Source organism: Eublepharis macularius, chromosome 4 (assembly GCF_028583425.1).
Source record: "Eublepharis macularius isolate TG4126 chromosome 4, MPM_Emac_v1.0, whole genome shotgun sequence".
In the NCBI taxonomy this organism is placed as follows: domain Eukaryota; kingdom Metazoa; phylum Chordata; class Lepidosauria; order Squamata; family Eublepharidae; genus Eublepharis; species Eublepharis macularius.
Genome location: NC_072793.1, coordinates 169,101,167 through 169,116,896, shown reverse-complemented (window position 1 = coordinate 169,116,896; position 15,730 = coordinate 169,101,167). Strand labels below are relative to the sequence as shown.

Sequence of the window (15,730 nt, the reverse complement as noted above, 5' to 3'; positions counted from 1 at the left end):
AATTAATGCACTTCCACCTGTGAGACTATCTCTGTGTAATGATGAAGGGAGGGCAGAGCAAGGAAGCCAAGAGAGGAACAGTGCCAAAAAGCAAGCACCCACCCCTGGGGCACAAGCAGCCCAGAACCTGCTTAATAGATCTGCATAAATAAAATAAAAAGTGCCTTCTTTAGAGTGCTGTTTTAATGTCCTAATTGTGGGCCGGGTGTGTCTCTGTATTTTAAGCCATTATATTTTATTTGAGTGCCTCTGTATCCAGCCCTCCTCCCTCTAAGGCGCTCAGGACAGTGGGTGTGCACAGACTCCCCTCCCTCTTCTTTTTCATCTTCACAACAGCCCTGTGAGGTAGGTGACTAGGCCAGGGCAGGGTGGGGATATGAAACTGGGTCTCCCAGATTTAGGTTGGAAACTGTATCTACTACACCACACTGCCTTTCACTTAGCTGGGGTGGTAGTAGTAGAGAACCACTGATCTAGGCTGAGCACGGTTGCTGTTCGACTAGACAGAAAGTCGGTTTCGCCCAGCACGACTTCGTTGTTCATGAGATTTGTGTGTGTGTGAGAGGCACCCTCGAGAAGAGCTTGAAGGAGGCAGCGTTATCTAGTGGTTAGGTTTGGGCACAAGGAGCAGCAACCCGCCAGCCCTCTTCCACTGCTGGGCTTCCAGAGCAGACTTACCTGGCCAGAAACTTCAAAGAACAAACACATTTAATTATTTTCCTTTTTTAAAAAAAAATCGAATTCATTAAAATTAAAAGCTACCCCCACCGCCCGCCGCCTTTGCCATCCAGGGTACTAAAGGGTTATGAGGGTGATAGAGCTGCACTTCCTAGAGTAGAAACACAGGGGTGGGGAACAAGTGGGGCGTTCTTTTTCCTCCTTTCCGGATCCCGCTTTATTTGCCGGAAAGCGCGAAGAAGGAGGCTGACTGGGGAAAGCCTGGAAGGGTAAGGGGCGGTAGGGAAGGAGAAGCTCCCCCGGGCTGGGCAGCCCTGCAGGGCCGTCTCTCTGGGCCCCACATACAGAGCAGGGCCAGGAAGGAGCAAGTCAGGCTGGCCCCCTTCTCTGCTCCCAAGGAGGGTGGCTAGCTCTGGATTCGCCCCCTTCAACCGAGGATGGATTTGCAGCAAAGCGCAGGAGGGGATCAGGTTTCCCTCCAGGCCGGGAACAGATTCCCTTCCCTGATCTCTGCGCATAAAAGAGCAGGGCAGGCTGGAGTCTCTCCCGATCCCTTGGCAACAGTAACTTAAAGGCATGTGGATACGGCTGCGGAACGTAGTCTGGCAGGTGTGCTGTCGTACAGTGGAGGGGCAGGGGAAGGGCTGGCCCCACAGTGACGCTGCCGCGGTCTGAGAGAGTGGAGGGTGCCAGTCCTCTGACTCTCTACCGTACCTGAATTCCTGGGGGGGGGGGCTAAAGGTCCTATGAATGGAGTGGGGGGGCATTTCCCTGTCTGCACTCTTCAAAAGAATCTTTTCCTTATTATTGGAAGCTTTTCATTTTCACCGGGGTATGTGTGTTCATAATATATGTGGAAAAATGACCTCACCTGCCCTTGTTTTCGCCACAGAACGAAGGACTGGATTTGCTGGTTCTGGTCTTAAGTTGCTAGACCCTAACGAGGAGCTAACCTTTCTCTGTATTACTCAATCCCTTTTCCTCACTGCTGCCATCACAGGCCTCTAGCCTGAGCCAGGACCCTTTGAAAAGTATCCGTTATCCGCTCCTTACATGAGCCAGTGTGGAGGCATTTCCCCAGCTAAGCATGAGCTCTGAGCTTCTGGCTTCAATTTTGGGAAACGGGTCAGGGGAGAGGTAGTTTTGTGGCTGCAAAGACCCAACTCGGCTCTAAAAAAAATAATTTAGCTTTAAATATATACGCAAACGCTAGATAACAGATTTTTTTTTAAAAAACCCTACAGTTGGCCTACAAAATACTGCAGCATCTGAGCACAGGGAAAACCAAATAGTTTGAAACAAGCAACAAGCAACAAGCCTCTTTTCCCTGGCTAAGCTTTTTTCTGTGGTGTTAAATACGCTGGATATTTGTTATGGGTGCGAGGTTAGTTTTGTAGGCGCAGTTCAGCTCAGAGACCCAAGGTGCATCTCCCTCCTAAAGCAATCTGCCTAGGATAGATGGTTCTCAACTCTCTCCAAGCACAGCTACCCCAAGAATGACTCTCCCAAGAAGAATGGTTAGTTCGTTTTAAGGCCAGCCACCTCTTCTCACTCCACCTCTGGGCAAAACGTAACATGGTGGGAAAAGGAGAGATTTTCTCCTGTGGCTGCTCAGACCAGAGTATTGCCGCTCCTTTGTCTTCCACCTGCCTTCTTGCATTCTTTATACTAATTTGCTTTATCACCCTTTCCTCTGTGTAGTATTGGGAGAGGGGAAGTATTCAAACACTTTTGACCAAGCTGCTTGCACTGGTGTTTTAAGCTTAGCCTCTGAGTGTAAAACTCATTCATAAAGAATAAAGGACAATTCTTACATAGGTACTCAGGTAAAAAGGCCTATAATCACACTCCATACCATGGGGTTCCTGTGGAGCAAACATGACCTCCTTCCAGAATCTTCTTTGGTTCTTGCCTCTTGAGTATGAACAGAGTGCCCTGCTCTCCCCATTGAGTACCCACAGTAGACCTTCCACTTTTGGGATCTAAACACAGACTTCCGTGGATGGATGATGGCGCTTGAAAGATATTTTCAAGCTTGAAACTTGATCCTGTCCTTTTTAAAAAATAATTGAAATGAGAATTTTTCCTCTACAGCAGCAAGGATTGGTAAAGTCAAAGAATTGGGCTTGCCTCACGGGGTGCTCCGTATATTCCTCCACTTCAGCTTCGCTCACTTGGACAGGGCTTTCTGCAGGTAATGCCCTGCAGTTGGGCAAAATTAACAGCTGCCCCCTCTCATGCTTTCTCTGTGGAGGACCTCACCTTACGGAATGAGCTGCCTAAAGAGGTCAGGAAAGCTCCCACTCTGGCTTTCTGAAAACTATGTAAATCTGAATTATTCCGGAGGGCTTTCTCCCCAGTGCTATGTCATAAAAATAGTTTAGAGAGATGCTTTGGTAGGGGCCGGAACTACATGCTATGCTGTTGGCTCCTGTTTGCTGTTGCAGTTATGTGCCATTAGGGAGTGTGCGCAGTGTTTAACATGCCATGTAAATTAGTTATGAGTTGTTTCAAAAGGATTTCATCTTTTTACTTGACTCTATGCTTGTTTTTATTTTTTTCTGCTATTATACCCTGTTGTCTCTGTTTTCACTGAATATCCTAACTGTTCTTCATTATTGTACTTGTTCAGTGAATGTCCTGCTTGTTGCTTATGTTGTATTTCACTCGCACTCTGCAATCTATCTGGGACCTCAGTGAGAAAAAGAAAGGGAGGCTGAAGCTAAGATGGAGCACTTTGGGGAAAGGAGAGAATATGCAGACAGTGAAATGTTGGATGTTGGTTTGTGAGCTTTCATTTTTTAAGAATGGAAAGTAAAAAATGCAGAAGGAAATAGGGTATATTGTAAGAGCTGCAGTTATTCTGTTAGACTTTCCGTCATGAAGGAGGTAGATAGACAACCAAATTATCTCATAGGTCATTCTAGATAAGGTCGTGGTAATGTTTGTGGATTAGCTCTAGAAGGCAATTGTATCAACATAGACCAGGACAGATCTGTCCCTTTAAAGCATTGTTCCACATGCAGTTCTCCAGGACTAATTTATATTATACTGTGCCCCTGTCCTTCAATTTATATAGGCAACATTATGCAGCCACTGTATATTGGAATTCAAGAACATCTATCGAAGATTAGACGACATGCCCTAGAGGTGCCACTTGTGGCTCACTGTGAGGAATTGCATCATTGAGAGAGAGATCTACATTTTTCAATAGTGGAGGTGGTGACCCATAGGGGAGGGAGATTGAATCAGAGATTCCTGTGACAAAGGGAGTCCTTTTGCATTTTTTAACTTGGTTTTAGAGTCCCTAAAGGGAGAAATCAAGAGTTGGATTTGTTTTGTTTCCTTTAGGCATGGCCCCTTTAAGATAGTGGAGAGAGAGTGTAATTAGCCTATTATAAAGGTGTCATGAGTACCTACGTGCTCACGGAACCATCTTTTCTGTCTTGAATGAAGGCTTGAGTATATCCACCACCCTGTAAAAAATCTGCCAAGAAAACGTCATGATGTGACATCCGCCCATGGGTCAGTAATGACTCTGTGCTTTATCTTTAAACACTTATGAATGAATCAGACATTTATTGGTATCAATATGTTTATTAGCACAAACTGTCATTGCATGTATATTTTGTTCGGGTCTAGCATTAATAGCCCGTGAAAAAGCACGTTGGTGTGAGACGATCTGGCTAGCAGTCTGTCGGGCTGAGCCGTCTCCAGTGGCGTCCCGTGGGATGAATGAATCTGTAAAACAAGAGCACACCAGTTAATCAAGTTTATAAATGAACATTTACCTGTATCATGTTGGCATCCCGTGTTGGACTTCTTTCCTGGACCGGCAGAAAAACGAAAATTAATTCAGTCGTTTACTACATGGATTGTATGTCTAATAATTATTATTGATGTACCTTTAAGTGAGGACACTGAGAGATACTGTAGTATTTATTAGGTATTTATGGTATTTATTGAGTATTTATGGATTGATGGATATTTATGAAATTGTTAATATTTATATGTGAAATATTTATATGTATGACACAATTATGCACTTTGCACATTAATGTATTGAATTTTTTTTTTGAAAATGTCTTAACATTGAATGTTGTAGTGGTGTGAATCTGCGTGAGAGACCTCGGGTTGTTTGTCTTACTGTTTCTCCGACATTTGCCTCTTTGTTATATTGCATTAGACTCACAAATCTGTAGGGCAGACTCACAAATCTGTAGGGCAGCCGGTCCTGTTACACTGCACACATGAAGCTGCCTTTTACTGAGACGATTAAGGCCAGTCTTGTATACTCTGAGCTTTCCAGGGTGTCGGGCAGAGGGCTTTGCATTCCCTCAGGCCTGATCCATTTAACTAGAGATGCCAGGGATCGAACCTGTCACCTTGTGTATGCAAAGCAGGTGCTCTGCCACCGAGCCACAACCCCTTTTGGCCTCTTGCACTCATTAAAGCAGGGATTTTTTTGACGGTGCTGCCAGGCAAACAGATAGAACTGCTTGCGGCTGATACTGGAACATTCGCTGTATGTCTCCTACCAAACAGAACTGCCTGCCTGAGAAGGTCAGAAAGGATTTGGCCCTCCTTGCGTTTTACAGGCTGTATAGGAAGGAGTTTTCTAGGAAGGTAGAGGTGGGGATCCAGAACCTTTAAATCAGAATCTTAATAAATGCATTTAACAAAGAAGTGGACATGTATATTCACACTGATGTCGTTTTATGAATAATTTGTGCATGTGGGCAGAAAAATCACATGGGGGGGGGCTGTACCAGGATCTGACCATTCCAGTATGCCTCATCTTCCTTTCTCATTTTTTTTCTTTTCTCTGGGGAGAAGCTCCCTCTGGAACACAGTAACATATTCTAGAGTTTTCTTTCTTGCAGCACCATTACTGAGGGATCCTTCAGAGGCAAAAATGGAGAAGGAAGATGCTACGAGAGCTAAATTGGAGAGAGAATCAGACCGGAGAGGAAAATTCCCTCATATTTTCCAGGTTGAGAGTATTAAGGAATTTCTTCAAAGGAGACCAGAAGATCCCAAGAATCAGCAAGGTGGAGAGGGTTCTCTTTCCCTTGTGCAGTGGGAAGCCCAGTGGCAGGAATTCCTCAGGACAATGGAAAACCCTCACTCAAGATGGGGAATTCCACATTTGCCAGAGAAACCTTCACCCTGGAAGGATACCAAGGCCTTTCTGGCCTCCTTTGAACAAGTTGCCGAGGCCTGTCAATGGCCCAAGGAAGAGTGGGTGACCCGACTCTTGCCATCACTCAGTGGAGAAGCTGAGAAGGCCTTTAAGAATATGGATTTCAGAATGAGAGACGATTATGAGAAGGTGAAGGCAGCCATCTTGCGAGGGGATGCCCTGAGCCGGGAAAAGCAGCGTCAGCAGTTCAGGTGTTTCTGCTACCAGGAGGCTGAGGGGCCACGAGCGGCATATATCCAACTGCAGGAAGCTTGCCGTGGGTGGCTGAGAGTGGAGAATCACAGCAAGGAGCAAATCCTGGAGCTCTTGATCTTGGAGCAGCTGCTAATTGTTCTGCCTCTGACGCTTCAGAGACGGGTGAGGGAAAATAGCCCTGAGAGCTGCTCCCAGGCAGTGGCCCTAGCTGAAGAGTTCATCAGGCAGGAGAAACTGGTAAGGCCCTTCTGTTGCATGGGTTCTTACTATAGGATGGCTGGAGTGGAGCAAGAACTGAAATGTCTGTCTGTCTTGAGGAAATACCAGGCCTTGATGGAAGGGTCTGTTCCCTCACTTGCCTGGAAGCTGAATCCAGAGTATTTGGGTGGAGAGGAATTCTCAATTCAAGAGTCAGCGTTTGGTCAGCCTTGATGGGGTGATCTCCCCCCTGAAAGAGCGGGTCTTGGGAGTCTGTTATTTCTAGGCTCCTGCCCCTTGCCATCTTCACTGGTGACAGGTGTGGCCTGGAGAGTCCAGAAGATTTTTTTCACCCATATCTCCCACTCCTGCTGTTCTGTTGGTGCCAAATGTGTTTGAGACCTTTTTGGTGGTGGTGCCACCTTATTGTTAGGATGCTGTACCCTAGCAGTTCAGTGACATACAGTGTATATGTGTATAAAAATGTTGTTTTGAAAATAATTAGTCTATCATGAAGGGATTTAATTCATATTAATGGCCAGATCTTGGTTTTTCTGAAGGCGACAGCAGGGATTGTCTCTGAGTCAGGCTGGACTCCATCTGAGGACAAACAGAGGCAGCTCTTAATGAACATCAAAGAAGAGGAGAACGGAGAGGCCAGCCCTCTGGGTAAGAGGGGATGGAGGCTTTCTGGGACATGAGATCTGGGATGCTCAGAAGCTCCTTCCACGGCTGAGCTCAGCAGTGGCTTGTTTTCGTCTTTCAAGGGCCATTGCAAGTCCAATTTGAAAGGGAGAGGGGGAGCGATCTTCGGTCTTTTTTTTTTCCTTTAATAAATACAGGAAGTTTGTGGGACGGGAAGAATATGAAAACTGCTGTACTGAAGGGCCTCAACTACTACTACGGAGGAACCCTCACAAGAACTGAACCTAACAATATAATACAAGGGCAAACAATATAACAAACAATTTAACAACATTTAATGTATCAGTAATGAATTAAAGCCCAAGGAATGAACCTGACATAAAAGTAAGCCCCCACACAAGGGAGACACAGGCAGCAATAGTCAGTGCGACACAGCAGCGTAGTGAGGGGCAAGGTAAATGCAGTCAGGGTCTTTAAACATCTTGTTTGAAGACAAAGCCTTTAATTCTTAATGTTGCTTGATTTGTGTTTTTTCTCTGCAGGTTGTCCATAACCAAACAAGGGGTACAAAGACCACAACGACTACAAGGAGCCAGCAAAGAACTTGTTTCAATTTCTCTTCCTCAGGAGTAAAAAAAAACACAGAGGACCACCTTGAACACAGTGAAGCACTTGGAATCTCTATTGTGGCAACCAGGCTTTTTGGTTCTGTAGGCATCATGTTGCCACAATAGAGATTCTAGGTGCTTCACTGTGTTCAAGGTGGTCCTCTGTTTTTTTTTTACTCCTGAGGAAGAGAAATTGAAACAAGTTCTCTGCTGGCTCCTTGTAGAGTCGTTGTGGTCTTTGTACCCCTTGTTTGGTCATGGACACCTGCAGAGAAAACACACAAATCAAGCAACATTAAGAATTAAAGGCTTTGTCTTCAAACAAGATGTTTGAAGACCCTGACTGCATTTACCTTGCCCCTCACTACGCTGCTGTGTCGCACTGACTATTGCTGCCTGTGCCTCCCTTGTGTGGGGGCTTATTTTTATGTCTGGTTCATTCCTTGGGCTTTAATTCATTATTGATACATTAAATGTTGTTAAATTGTTTGTTATATTGTTTGCCCTTGTATTATATTGTTAGGTTCAGTACTGAAGGGCCTGTTCGGGGAGAAGGTGAGATCACCTACTTGGTTTGTGTGGAGGGGGTGAAGCTCTGATGGAAAGAACAAAATGCACACCCGATGAGGAGTGCCAGATTTGTGGCTTGTCTTCTTGTGTTGGGGCTGATTGGATGTTTCCCTTTATTCCAGCAGGACTTGTAAATGTTGGGGACTTCCAGGTTTTCTCATTGGAAAAAGCCAAGAATGAAGAGGCTGACAAAAACTTCTGGGATCCAGGCAGACCAGATAATCCCAGTCCTTGCCAAAGGGGGGGCTTGCACAAAATCCCAGTCCAAGAAGAAAGGTCAACCAATAGCAGAGGGGACAAAGGCCTTAGTGCTCACAAGAGAATCTGCAAGCAGAGGCAGCCCTTGATGAACATCAAGGAAGAGGAGAACGGCGAAGCCAGCCTTCTGGGTAAGGGGGGGATGGAGCCTTTTTGGACCTTCAGGGGCTGAGCTCAGCAGTGGCTCCTTTTCTCCTTTCAAGGGTCATTCTGTCCTTAATTTCTTCAGAGTATTCCAAAATTGGGGGGGCTAGTTTTTTAAGAAGAACCCTGAGGGACAAGTCCAAAGCCCTTAAACTTCCCTTGAGTGGCGCAGTAGGTGCAGCCGGGCCTTCCCTTGCACCACTCCCCCAACAACTGACTCATTGCCAAAGCTATTGTGGTCCCTTTTGAATTTAGGATTTCACTTGGTGAGGTTCTGTCTTCCCTCCCCTCCCACAGCAAATACGAATTTTGGGAGACTGAAAACCAGTCTCATGATCTGCATACTCTGAGGAAACACTATGCAGTCACAGGACTGGATTGTACGCAAAGTATTTCATATTTAACCATCAATATTGGAAAATGAAAATAAGTACTTTCAAGTCTAAGGTGAAAGGCAGAAGGAGGAAACTTCAGTCTCTTTTTTCCTTTAAGTACATATGGGGGGCGGGTTGTGGAAGGTGGCAGTTAAGCAGCCAGTGAAAACTGTTCTACTTAGAGGTCTGGCTGGGAAAACCTGTGACTCCTTTTGAGTGGAGGGGAAGAGGCTCTGATGGAGGGAACAAATTGCACACCCATCCATCAGGGGCGCCAGACTTGTGGCTTGGCTTCTTGTGTTGGGGTTGATTGGTTCTTTCCCTTTATTCCAGCAGGACTTGTAAATGAGACGGGTGGGGAATTCCAGGTTTTCTCATTGGAAAAAGCCAAGAATGAAGAGGCTGACGAAAACTTCTGGGATCAAGGTGGGCCAGAGAAGCAGGAAGGAAGCCATCCAGAGAAGAAGGTGGATAATCCCATTCCTTGCCATGGAGGGGGCTTGCACGAAGAAATGTCAACCAACAACAGAGGGGGAAAAGGCCTCAGTGCTCACAAGAGAATCTGCTCCATGGAAAAAGAAAACAAAAATGTAGCTGTTGGGAAGAGCTCCATTCAGAGCTCAAATATCTCTCAGGAACAAGTTCCGTCAGGAGACAAGCCTTACAGTTGCTTGGATTGTGGGAAGAGCTTCAGTCGAAGAATGGCCCTTGCATCACATTCAAGAATTCACTTAGGTGAGGAGCTGTATAAAATACCCCAAAGTCTGGAATGATCTCCTCTGATGTAGCAGGCTTTGATGTACAGCTAAATTTTCCTTTAATATACATTTCAATGTACAGCAGGAAGAAGCCATGAAATATGTTGGGTGTGGATCGAAGTTCAAGTGTAAATCAGATCTTGCATGATGCCTAATACGATCTCTCTCTTTATTCCCACAGGGGATGATCAGGAAATTGAGGATGATGAAGAACTGCATCGCTTATCATCAGATGAAGCCAGGTGTGACGAGTGGGAAGGAAACAATGCGAATCAAGGTGGAGCCAAGAGGCAGAAAGGAAGCCTCATGATCGAGGAGAGGGATAAACCCTTTTCTTGCCAAGGAGAGAATGTCCATGAAGTAATTTACATGGTGGAGGAAGCGAACAAGCGCTTGGAATGTGGAAAGAACTTCTCAGATAAATCCCAATATAATTTTCATTTGCAAAAACACAGTAGAAAGAAGATCCATAAGTGCTTGGTGTGTGGAAAGAACTTCAGGTGCAGATCGGAGCTCCTTGAACATCACAGAAGCCACACAGGAGAGAGACCGTATAGCTGCTCAGCCTGTGGCAAGCGCTTCCAATATAAATCAGCCCTGACTCAACACCAAAAAATCCATTCACAAACGAAACCATATAAATGTTCAGAGTGTGGAAAGAGATTCACTAGGAGTTTCAGTCTTCAACAGCATCAAAGAATCCACTCAGGGGAGAAACCTTTGGAATGCTTACACTGTGGAAAGGTTTGAAATGCCACTTTCAACGACATCAGATAACCCACGTAGGGGGAGATCATTTAGCAGATCAACCTGTGGCGAGCCCATCTCTCATATTTCACACCCAAAATATAATCTCGGGCTCCGCAGAAGAATGCAGCTGTACAAAATGCTTGGAGCGTAGATTGAGTTTGCATCTGCACTGAAACCTTACCCCAAGCTCAGAAGCCACAGTTTATTTGCCATGCTTTATTTTCTGTTTTTTTAAAAAAAAAAAAACAAATTGGAATTAAACTTTTAAAAAAGTTAGTCCAGTGTTAAATGTGTGGGGCTTTTATTTTTAATTTTCTATGTGTGTGTACAACACAATCAGGTCACAACCCCCTCATGGAGTCCCTATAAGGTTTTCAAGTCAAGAGACATACAGAGGGAGTTTGCCATTGCCTTTCTCTATGTGGCAATCTCAGTGTTCTTTTGTAGCTTCCCTTCCAAGTACTATCTTGCTTAGCTTCTAAGATCTGCAGAGGTTGGATTAGCCTATATTTCTGTAGCTCGTCAGCTAACGAAGCCATTTATTGCACAACATCAGCCCACTGTTTAGTTTGAACCTAGATCAAGAATGTTTTATAATATATAATATTAGAGACATCCTCCTCCTGTCCTATTGCTTTTCTCCTGGCTTTTTGCTTTGCACTGTACTTCACTCCTTAAATCTGGATTTCACAAGCAGAATGTCTAAAACTCATTCTGAAATTGGAGCATGCTTCATTTGCTGCCATTTTCCCTTCCATTTTACGCACACACATGCTCCACATTTTTAATGAACCTGCTAACAAAATACCACGAAAAAACAACCTCCTTGGAAGCAGATGTCTGGTTAGATTTGTTGTAGAAGGCTACACTTAGAATAATACAGGATTGTTTGTGTGATGGGAAGTTGATTAAATCTTAAAAGTTACAGCCAGAAAGGGAAAGACAAGTATATGGTGAATGATTGGGCAAGAACTGAATCTTATTTCATTTGGATCCTGTATTTCTCCCCAATAGGAACCTAAAGCAGCTTATATCATGCTCCTCCATTTTTTTTTCATCATAGCAACCCAATAAAGTAGGTTGGGCTGTGAGGGTGTGACTGGCCCAAGGTCACCCCGCAAGCTTGCATGTCAGATGGAAGATGCATACCTAATAGAATCTCAGAGTTGAAGGGGATCTCCATTGTCATATACATGGAACTCACTGATCCTAGTCTGACACACTAACCACTGGATCATGCTGACTTAAAGTTCTTTTACTTTCTATAGACTTCACCTGTTTATTGGGTCTGCATGATATGGGGGAGTGCAGAAAGTAAAGGATGCAATATTTCTCTAAACCTTTTATTTCCTTTTGTACCTTGTTTTGAGAAATTCTTGCTAAAAAGCTTGTTAAAAAAAAAACATTAAGCATTTAAACATTCGTTTAACCAGTGTGTGTGTGACTGGCCCAAGGCCACCCAGCAGGCTTTTATAGCAGATTGGGAATTTGAACCCACTGTTTCCATAACTTAGTCCAATACTCTTATCACTAGACTTCACTGCTTCCTTGGACGCACCTAGATCTGTAGGCATGGGGTTCCTTTCGTCAAATGCTACATTAATTTTACAATATCCTATTGACATGCCAACTCCTTAATGATTTATTGTCTACTGGAAAAGGATGGATGCATTGGTCAAGTCAAGTGAAATTTCCGAGAGGTAACAGCCATTTTATAATGGAATCAATTATTCAGGAGGAAAGCTGGCCTCTCCCAGGGTTCTTTCCGCATAAGGCAGTCGGCTATTTTCCAGGATTTCTGAGGAGTGGATTGTACTAGAGGACCTCTGAAGACCTCTCATTACAATTTTCCAATGAGCAATTTGTTCATGACAAAACACAGGAAAAGAGTTGAGGCACCAATCTATATGACCGTGTCAGGAAATTGAACAATGAAACTTCTGCATGACCCTACCATCCCCATTCCTTACAGCGTTCTGCTCCTAGGAAGCATCTCTTGGGTGCAGATTTTGTAACATCTATTAGTCTTTGGTCATCATGCCACACCATCCCAGAGTCACAAGCTTTTTCATTTTTTTTTCCAGATGTAGACTTCTGATGAAATTGGGTAGATCAGAACCTGCTTGGGAACCAGATTGAACCAACATCAATAAAGCAGGGGCTGTAATTAGGCAAAAGGAAAACCCCAGTGAGGACTCATTTGTACTCGGTTTTCCTCCACAGTGGGGACGAGTGGTTTGGCCTTGCTTGTGGCCTTGTTCGGGGTCAGAGGTTTAGCCCCCAGACTTGCTGGGAGGAGGGAACGGGAGGCAGCTGGGAGACAGCTACTCAGCCGCCCTGGCAGTCACCCAGGCCCCGCACAGGACAGCAACAGAGAGACAAGCACCCAAGCCACAGAGGGTCAGAAGGGGCAGGTGGAAGCCAGCTAGCCCCACCCTCCAGTAGGAGGCTAAGAGCCCTGACGGGGAGTAAGGACAGCCAGGAGGGAACCAGGGAAGAGGGAAAAGGCACAAGAGATAGGGACAGCCAGCCAGACAACAACCTTACCAGCAGGGGAGGAAAGGCAGCAGAAGCAGCGCAGGGCCACGCCACAACCTGCAAAGAGGGAGGAAGGGAATCATAGGGACCAGCTGAGGCTGCTGGAAGCTCTGAGCAGACGAGGCTTGGCAGCCAGCCAAGAGAGCACAGCTGTAGCTGCCCAGGGGTATGAAGCTTGAAGCAGAGGGGGCTTGGCAGCTAGCCAAGAGAGCATAGCTGTGGCTGCCCAACGCAGCCAGACTAGCTACCCCAGGTGCAGCTGCTTGAGGCAGCCAAGGCCAAGGTTAGAGGGCTCCACCTGTGGTTGGCAGGTGGAGCCAGGAATGAGGGAAAGGATATAAGCGAAGTCCACCCACAGGGTAGGGTGGGTTGTTGTGAAGGAGTGTGGTGGAGTGGCGGAGACAGCTGCCGAGAGGAGGTGGAAAGAAGAGAAGGAGGAAGACAATGACCGACAGCAGGTTGGGGACAGCTGTCATGGAAAGCAGCCGGGACAATGTCAGGTTGAAGTGACCTGTGAGTAGACTGAGAGGGTGTGAGGGTGAGGTATACCTCCCTCCTTCCACAGAGCAGGGTCCTGCACACTCCCTGAAAGTCTTTTAAGGCTGAAGTCAGGCAGGCTGGCATCTCACAGGGTGGCGCCCTTGGCAGAACCTGACAAGCCTCCTGACTGCTCCTTCTCACCCAATGATGCTTCTGGAGGTGGTGGTCCTGTTGTCTGTTGCTGGCTTGCTTTTGGGGTCCCTTTTAATGGAGCAGTTGACCTCTGGCATTAGGCATCCATAGGCATATGATTGGCTGGGACCATAGTTCAGTGGGAGATCATCTGTTTTGTGTGCACAAGGCCTCATGTTTAAGCCCTGACATCTCTAGACAGAAGCTCTCCAACAACATGTGGGAATGTGTGATGAGAGTAAAAAATAGTGTTCTAGATCAGTGACACCCACTGTGGCACCCACAATGCCCATCCCTGTGTTTCCTGGTACGCTCTCACTTCTTAAGTCTTGGGGAAAAATCCAAAGAGTCTTGAATGAACAGAAAAAAACAGGGTGCTTGGGGTCACTCCCTACCAGATGACCAAACACTCCTCTCATCGCAGGGAGATGTGGAACAGCTGTGTACCCTTGGCTTGGTCAAAGACATGGACTTCCTTGTGTCTCTGGGTTTGGATGCCTCTCCCCATGGCCCCTCAGAGAGCAAACCCTCCTCTGTCTTTGGAAACCTAAACCAAACCGCATCTGTTGTTGTAAAGCAAGGAGCTGATCCCTCCCCGGAAGTGGTGCTGGGAGGAGCCCCTTTGCATCTGCAGGGGAGCATCTTATCGGAAGCAACTGCCTCCACTGTGGACAGATGCTTGGCTTTGAGTCTCCCAATGTTTTGTGACTGGCCATACCTTCGTAGCAGCCATTTTGTGCTGGTACTCACTGCACTTTCTTAAGTGCCTGCAACACTGGAGACCTCTACCCTACCCAAACACCCTCTTGCATCTCCTGGAAATGGGGGCAGAGGTGACCCAGAATCTCTTGTTGTCAGTTCCCCTGCTCCTTAAACAAGCCCAGCATTTCCTTGGGGCATGTAATGTCCTTGTCCCCTGGCAAAGTGCTTCTGCCTTTAAAATCTGCAGGGCTAGGAGAAATTCAGCAAGTAAAGTCTGCCTTAGCAGACCATCTCTATGGTGGGAAAGTAACTTCTGTTGGATTTCTGGGAGTCTTGTCTACTGGGCATAAGAACCTGGCTGGTGTGTGTGTGTGTGTGTCAGGGTAACAACTGCACTGCTATTGAGGAAGGCATTCTAACCTGCCCAGTTTCAGACTGTAGGGTAGGAGTCACAGGCAATTTTGAAAATTCAGTGTAGTGGTGAGAAGGAAGGGCTTTAAGAGGCAGGGAGAGGGGAAGAAAAGCCAAGCACCGAGGGATGGAGTTTAGTGGTGACAGAGGCTGTCGTCTGGTGATTCTAGGGTGGGCTAGAACAAAGAGCAAAAGTTCTTGGCCAATCAGAAAAGAGATTTAACTTCTGGAATTTGGTCCCTCAACTGGAGAATTTGGCTCTTCCCCTGGATAAAACCTTGTGACTTCAGGGCAACCATTGAGACCTGGGCTGTACTTCTTCAGACTACAGATAGGAAGTTCACGTGGTTGAATATTCCTTCATACAAAAAAAACCCTGCATGATGATAACTATCATCATAGGGAGAAGGCAACCCCTTTCAGTGAAAGGCTAGTTTTCTATTGCAGGAGGTTTGAATGCTTTTTAATACAAAAACTCTCTGCTGATAGAACACTAAATTATCAGAGGGAAAGTTTTTAATCTAACCTTGTTTGAGAGGGTGCTATTTTTCCACAATTGCAGTTCTTTTTCATGAAAAACATTTTCCCTGGGCATAGAAAGCTTACATGTCAGAAGAGAAGATTAAGCTAGAGCACTTCCTGACATTCTGGTATTCTATGGGCTGAGGACTTTTCGGGTTTTTTTAAATAGCGCATAATTTAATTATTTACTCATAATAAGTGCAAAACCTATCTAAGGCCCATGATTCTTTTTATTGGCCATTGCATTGGTTAAATACTCATAGCAGAACTTTAAAGACACAGACAGTTTACAATAATATGCTTGTAAAGTGCTATAACTATGTTATGGCATTATTAAAATTACTTATTTCTATCATATTACTTAATGGCTGAACTGCACAAATGTGATAAAATAAAATAGTTCCACCAGGCATTTGGTGGGGACTAGGCTGTCGTCTCGCCGGCCATACCACTGAAGACCTTCCACCATCCACGCAGGAAAATGCTGTATTTTAATATTTTATA

The 15,730-nt window shown here is 45.5% G+C and overlaps 1 protein-coding gene across 1 annotated transcript; it reads left to right on the top strand.

Annotated features, from left to right (window-relative positions):
* The first annotated feature begins 898 nt into the window (after positions 1-898).
* On the top strand, positions 899-10,657 carry LOC129327134 (zinc finger protein ZFP2-like). The gene is made up of 7 exons (XM_054975595.1): positions 899-947; positions 2,773-2,872; positions 5,562-6,313; positions 6,835-6,943; positions 8,220-8,486; positions 9,207-9,608; positions 9,813-10,657. The coding sequence occupies exons 3-7, from the start codon at positions 5,594-5,596 to the stop codon at positions 10,379-10,381; spliced, it is 2,067 nt and encodes a 688-aa protein (XP_054831570.1). The 5' UTR covers positions 899-947; positions 2,773-2,872; positions 5,562-5,593; the 3' UTR covers positions 10,382-10,657.
* The last annotated feature ends 5,073 nt before the right edge of the window (positions 10,658-15,730 follow it).

Coding starts and splice junctions, on each gene's coding strand:
- LOC129327134 (XM_054975595.1), top strand. CDS start 5,594: ATGGAGAAGGAAGATGCTACGAGAGCTAAATTGGAGAGAGAATCAGAC. Junction 6,944..8,219: donor CGGAGAGGCCAGCCCTCTGG/GTAAGAGGGGAT, acceptor CCTTTATTCCAG/CAGGACTTGTAAATGTTGGG. Junction 8,487..9,206: donor CGGCGAAGCCAGCCTTCTGG/GTAAGGGGGGGA, acceptor CCTTTATTCCAG/CAGGACTTGTAAATGAGACG.